The sequence below is a fragment of the Triticum dicoccoides genome, chromosome 6B, assembly GCF_002162155.2.
Source record: "Triticum dicoccoides isolate Atlit2015 ecotype Zavitan chromosome 6B, WEW_v2.0, whole genome shotgun sequence".
NCBI lineage: Eukaryota > Viridiplantae > Streptophyta > Magnoliopsida > Poales > Poaceae > Triticum > Triticum dicoccoides.
Genome location: NC_041391.1, coordinates 71869468 through 71876037, shown reverse-complemented (window position 1 = coordinate 71876037; position 6570 = coordinate 71869468). Strand labels below are relative to the sequence as shown.

At 46.0% G+C, this 6570-nt stretch overlaps 1 protein-coding gene across 2 annotated transcripts; it reads right to left on the bottom strand.

Annotated features, from left to right (window-relative positions):
* Nucleotides 1-2075: 2075 nt before the first annotated feature.
* LOC119322637 (protein ACCUMULATION AND REPLICATION OF CHLOROPLASTS 6, chloroplastic-like) lies at nt 2076-6242 on the bottom strand. Of its 2 annotated transcripts, none has more exons than XM_037596125.1 (7): nt 5956-6242; nt 5414-5644; nt 5083-5307; nt 4167-4427; nt 3191-4067; nt 2828-2958; nt 2076-2604 (listed from the first exon to the last, which is right to left on the bottom strand). In XM_037596125.1, exons 1-7 carry the CDS (start codon nt 6226-6228, stop codon nt 2308-2310), a joined length of 2295 nt encoding a protein of 764 aa, XP_037452022.1. In that variant the 5' UTR covers nt 6229-6242; the 3' UTR covers nt 2076-2307. The 2 variants fall into 2 exon arrangements, with proteins under 2 accessions (XP_037452022.1, XP_037452023.1); XM_037596126.1 differs by having other exon boundaries at nt 2828-2946.
* Between the last annotated feature and the right edge of the window lie 328 nt (nt 6243-6570).

Below are 6570 nucleotides of genomic sequence, written 5' to 3'. Positions count from 1 at the left end.
TAGCCATATGTTCGAGTAACCACAACATTGGTCCATGTCATGTTTTTGTCACTTACTTTGAGCCTACTAGTCATAATCTTAATCTAGTATAGTATTTGTCACCACTATATCCATAACCACAAACTTGATCCATATCATGTTTTTGTTTACTTGTTATTGCAGACGTTCGCGAACCACTGTCGCAAACTAGTGGGCATGCTTGGGTGCGCTAGCTCGGTTGATGTTCATGTTCTGTCAACACGTACCCTTGCTTCATCTAGCTGTGTCGGTGGAGGTTCCTCTAGCCATGCCGCCTCGTCGTCTCACATTGCTAAGGAGGACGAGGAAGAAGAGGATGAGCAGCAAGCCGAAGGAGAAGCGGAGGGAGAAGAGGAAGGGGGTGACGAGGAAGAGTACTATGAGGATGACAAACCTCCACCCACTCAGCCAACCTAGGGCAAGAGAGGGTATCTCAACCGCACAAGGATGTTTTGAGCCCATCACCTTTCCAGAAAAGAGCGTCCTCGTCGCCGAGCAACAAAGCAAGGCCCACTCAAAGAGAAACGAGGAGTGTACCACTAAGAGGGGGAGGAAGACCAAGTGTATGGTCATATGTCGAACTACTAGCTTTGTGTTGAGCTCAGGGAGAACTTGTTGGCTATGTTCAAGTACTTGCTATCGTGGATTTGTTAAACAATTTGCTATGTTGAACTAGTTAAACTATTTGCTATCATGGATTTGTTAAACTATTTGCTATGTTGAACTATCATTTATATCGATGTGTGATGCATTTCATGATGTGTGAGATCGTAATATTTTGATTTGCAAAATATATTACTGTGTGATGAATTTTTTGAATTAAAATGATTAAGTTTTGAAGAAAGAGAATAAAAATTTAAATGGGACAACACCCTATCGCCATAGTACCTGGCGGTAGGGTTGCATACCCTACCGTAAAAGAAGTTTTGTTTTCAGATACAGTAGTTTTACCCCTATTGTGCCACCCCACCGCCGTAGTCCCTAACGGTAGTCGTGAACAGCCTACCACCGAGCAGAACCTGGCGGTAGGGTTGCACTGCCTACCGCAGGGATTTTCCCCTACCTAGGTACAATAGGGGGTTTTGAGTGGGGTTTTGAATCCTACCGCCTGCCATATGGGCGGTAGGGTTTACCAACCTACCGCCAGCCATATAGACGGTAGGAGGTTTAGTCCACGTCATCCCACACATCCACTTAACGGAGCCTACCGTTATCCTACCGCCAGAACGAGCAACCCCGGTGGTAGGAAAAGGGTCAGATCCCGATTTTTTTAAAAACCAAGATCAAATCCGGCTAAGCTTTGCACAAAAGGTCAAAACACTAAATTCGACCGCCAGTTTCCAGGTGCCGGCCCGATCAGCACAGGCTCTTCTAGCACTCTGCGTGAATTATAGCAGTGCTAAAAAAGCAAGCTCGGGAATTGCGCTATTCTAGCATGAACTATAGCAGGGCTAAAAAATCAAGCTCAGGAAATGCATGCCACGGATGGGAAAAACCGCAGGCAGATTTTGTTGCAATGACAGAGCGGGGAGCTACAGAAGTGGTTATCATAGCTGATCATGGCAATGTTAGACGAGCAATTGAATTCGTCAATGATGCCCCGACGACTGAGGCCCTTGCTTTCAGAGATGGACTCCTAGCTTCAGACATTGGATGCACGAGGTTACTGGTGCAGTCTGATTGCATGGAGGTGGTGACAACAATTGAGACGGGAGGAAATTCAATAGGGGTCACAACTATTTATTTATGAAGAGTGTAATTTTTTAACCCTCGTAACAAGCTAACGCCCACTCAGAGGCATGGCAATTGTGATCGATTTGCATGACAGTTTTTGTTGTCAGTGAATAGAGTAGTTGACAAGCATGGCAAATCCTTCCAGCTCTATTTTTTTCTGTTTGCCAGGATTTCCCGTGCTTACTAACTAAGTTTGTCATCCCCGTGGCAACTAAATTTGCCATAAAAAACCTTACGTTTTGCCATGCCTTCCCAAGGAAGGTCAGCACGATAACATTCCCCTATTTTTTTCGTAGGGTTTTTGTAAAAGATCAAAAAGACAATTTCAGCGGCAAACCCAGCACCATGTTTCTCTTATCCCCAACTCAAGGATCTTCTAGGCTAGCAATAATCCGAATACAACACAGGGTAAAACAAAGCTCATCGCTGATCACACGTCAGACTAACCAAACTATCTCCATCTTCCAAACTGAAAAGGGCCTAGACTGCTTATTTACACACCGAAAAGAACACGGGAGGGATCAATCAACAAAGGTCTACTGCACACCGAACGCCCTATGACGACTTGAGGACCGCGCCTTCGGTTATCTTCCACCCTCCTGGCCCGGTGAAGGTCATCTCGTACCGGGTGGTGTACTTTGTGTCGTACAAATCGTTGTTCCTCGGGTCGGTTGCATCGGTGAGCTGACCTGCCTCCTCGATCGTCGCCTCCACGGTCGCCCGCCGTCCGTCCAGGGAGACGGTGATACTGTCGATAGCCACGTCGGACAGCGTGTAGTCCCAGAACCAGCCTTTGCGCTCGATCTCCGCTGCTCGGTCCCTCCATACCTTCAGCATGTTGCCATCAAGAACCTGTGGGAAACATGGAAATACCAGTTATCAGTTACCGTCGTAAGGGCGATAAGTTGGCAGTGGAAATAACTCTCGAGAAATTATGCCTTGACAGGATTACTATCACTCAAGCATATGTATGAACAGTGTAACCTATATGACTATCTGAAGTGTCTCCGGTTGCATATGGTGGTATCTTGTCAGTGGAAACACGGGACCAGCCAGCCAAAGTTTTGAACCTCACCTCTTGCAATGATTCCACAGAATGATCTGATCCGAAGGCCTTGGATTTGATACTCTGCCACTTGCGAACAATACCTTCTGCCAGATTCGCATCCATTCTAGGAATCTGTATTGGCTCATCTGGTGCATCATCTTCAATAAATAAATATATAATTAATACTATATAGGCACTATGATTTCAGAAACAAATTTGTATATGGATCAAACATTTGGTACACAGCTTTGTTGAAAACGTCAACCCAAAGCTACAATCTCAAAAATGTAATGTCATTAGACATCAAGCATGACCAGTAGTAACACATGAGCAGAGTTTTTTTTTTCTTCCCTTTTTTACTAGTTGGAAAGTAAAGGAGTGTCTACTTACCATCAACTGAGTCAACAACATTAGCAACTGTCATGGACTCATGCTCGCTTCCAATAGCAGGGAGCACCTTGTTACGAGGCAAGTACTTCAGGCCTATTACTGTCATCAGAGCAAATAATGCACTGGCAGCGACAATCTTCATGGCAGCATTTTTGGAATCACGGATATCAAATCCCATAATAGTTTTCTGGTCAAATTTATTGACAGATTCCTCAAGGCCAACATTAGGATTCTCCATGGCTGATCGATCTAGCTGTTCTATCAATGGAAAAATCTTGTTGAATGCTTGGATAGCACTTGATTTCACGGTACCAAGCGCAGCTGTAGCTTGAGCACCGAGTTTTGCTATAGCAGCAGCAGCAGCCAAATGAGAAGCACCACCACCTTCCATCATTTCTAGGTAGCTTAAAACTTTTGGATCATCGTAGTAGTCTCCAAGTGTAAACTGCATGCCTCGAGTATCTCTACTCCTAGGGAAAACCTCTGAGACAAGCCAAGTCTCCAAAAGCTTACACAGGCCTGGAAGAAGATCATTCTCCTGGTGGTCGATGCTAGAGTTGTTCACAATAAACTCTACAATTTTGGGGTCTCTATGTGGTGAGGATTCATTATCAATCGCAAGCCAAATTCTGCAGTTGCTAATGTCTCCCACAAGCAGTGAACAAAGTGCCCTTTCCAACGCAAGATCCATCTCATTATCATAAGCATATTGAGAACCTATATTGAACTTCTGGAGCTGTTCAAAAAGATCATCTGCCACCATGATGAGCTCTGGCCTTTTACTTACAATTGCTTGAGCAACATTTGCAAGTGCCACGCTATAGATTTCAAACCATTCAGGCGGTATGCTATTCGGTGTTTTTGAAAAGAAATCCATCTGTGATATGTAATACAAATGAATCAACACATTCTCAAAACATTGCTACAGCTACATGAAAAGGCTACTGCCTCATGAAAACTGGTGATAATTACAAACCTGCTCCGCCGATGTCATCTGCAGGAAGGCCTCATTCATGTAGGCTTCACGCGAAAATCCTCCTCCAACAGTACCAATACCTCCTCTGCCAACACTCCACAAAATGTTTCTCACACCACGAAGACCTTCTTGGCGTTCATTCTGATGTTTTTCATCAAGAGGAAGGGCAAGAAGCTCCAAAACACAACGAGGTGTGATATCCTCCAGAGTTTCATCAATTTGTGAGAGCAAACCAGGTGCGAGATTGATTGCCCCATCCTCCTAAAGGATAACATATATATTAGTACTGCTTCCAGAAGATCTTTCTTAGCAACATACAGCACATGCATTCATGCTGGTCTTCACATATTTATCTAAATCTATCCAATTCCAATATCGACCCAGTGAAAATATAATTGCAAAGACCATTTTTTATTGAGTCTCCTTTTTATACATTTATCTTATATAGCTAGACTGCTAGGCTTGTACATTTTATTATACTACTTATAAAAACTTATTTAGTAGGATCTGTCCCTGCTCTTATACATGGAAGCAGAAGTTTGATACATCCTAACTAAAAGAAACCACATACGGAAATACTAAAGGAAAAGGTGCTGCATCTTATGTTTACCATAAAGAGACTTACTTAGCCAAATAAAATCAGAATTAATACTCAGCATTAACACCAATTAGATCAATCAAGACTACATAGTATATACAGCAGTAAAAAAAGAAAAAGAAAAAGTTTTAATCTAAGTCAACATGTAACACTGGGATTAATAAATACTCCCTCTGTAAAGAAATATAAGAGTGTTCAGATCACTGCTTTAGTGATCTAAACGCTCTTATATTTCTTTACGGAGGGAGTAGGTGTTTGTGTAAAGCCACCATACACATGTTAAATCTGCAATACTGTTTGATGGTAAAAACAGCTGACCTGCAAAAGCTTGAGAGCCCTTTCAAGCACCTCACAGCAGCGGATTACATCTGGAGGGCTAGCCGCCATTGCGTCCCTTGATAGATCCACATAAGCGAGCGCCATTGCCAGCACCACATCCTGCTTGAACCGCTTGGGCGGGCGGTCCTCCAGTAAGTGCCCTCCAATTGCAAGCACTGCCTGCGCCTCCCCAGCCTCCTGAAGGGCACACAGCACACCCGGAACCTGCTTGGCAAGACACCCAGTTTAAGCAGAGACAACAAGTACATGCCAGTGCTATCTGAAATCCTGCAAGATCCAAGTGCACCGTTTACTGCCCCTACAGCCTCACCTTGTCCCAAGCAACATCCAATGTGAGCGCCGCGTCACGGTCCTCAGAGAGCGCGCGGTCATACTCGGTGCGGGAGCTCTGGTTTGTGAGAGTATCATGTGCAATCTGCAGTATTTGCCGACGGCCAACAAGGGTGTCTGTGGTGTAGCCGTACTGCGGTGGCTTGGCCGCCCGAGCCTCGAAGGCCCGCCTGACGCCGTCGCTGAGGAAATGCGGCTCGGCGCCGAGAACCTGAGCAGAGCAAGCGAACCAATCATTTCCCAAACCAATTAAATGTTTGAGCAATTCCATCCATAGTTAATTTATCAGGTAAAAATTGGTCATATTTTTATGGGATCGAGTGAGAAATTGGTCACGTAACCTAGAGAGAAGTCTTTAAAATGGAAATTCTAGGCACAATGCTGGATGATACGGCCTTTCTGCGACAAATTACCATCACGTTTCAAGACTGATGCATCTTTATCTATCAGATGTACTATGTTACTAGGTTCAGTTAAATCACACGAGATGCTCGTGAAGTAATAATGCTGTACGGGTCTAACCTTGTAGAAGTCGACCTGGAGGGGAAGAGCGCGGTCGGCGGCGTCGGGGAAGAGCGGGACGCAGGGGGACGCGGAGACGCCGGCGGGGACCGCGGCCGGCGGCTCGGGCGCGGCGGCGGCGGCGGGGAGGAGGTGGAAGTCGGCGAAGAGGCGGTCGGCCCAGCGGCTCGCGGCGCGGCAGGCGGCGGCGGGCGGCCTGTGGCGCGGGCGCGGGAGGGAGAAGGCGAGCGGCGCGGAGTTGGGGCGCGCGAGCAGGTTGTGGAGGCCCTCCATTGCCGCCGGCGGCGGCGGAGGGGGGGAGGGGGGGTTTAGAAGGGTGGGAGACAGACAGCGGCGTGCGCTGCGCCCGCGGCCTGGCTGTGCGCGTCTGCTGTCGACCTTGTTTTGCGCTTGTACTACTACTAGTTCGGACGCACTGAGGTGACTGACTGATGGTGAAGGCCGCTCTGCCTGAACTTTTTACCTACAAGGTTCATGTGAAATCCTTGTAGAATTAACAAATTTTGTCATTGTTCTGATATAAAAAACAAATTTTGTCATTGTTTGATAAGAGTACCTTTTTGCCATTGTTTGATCTACCTTTTTGTCACACTTGTTTAAGGTTAGGCGGTCAAA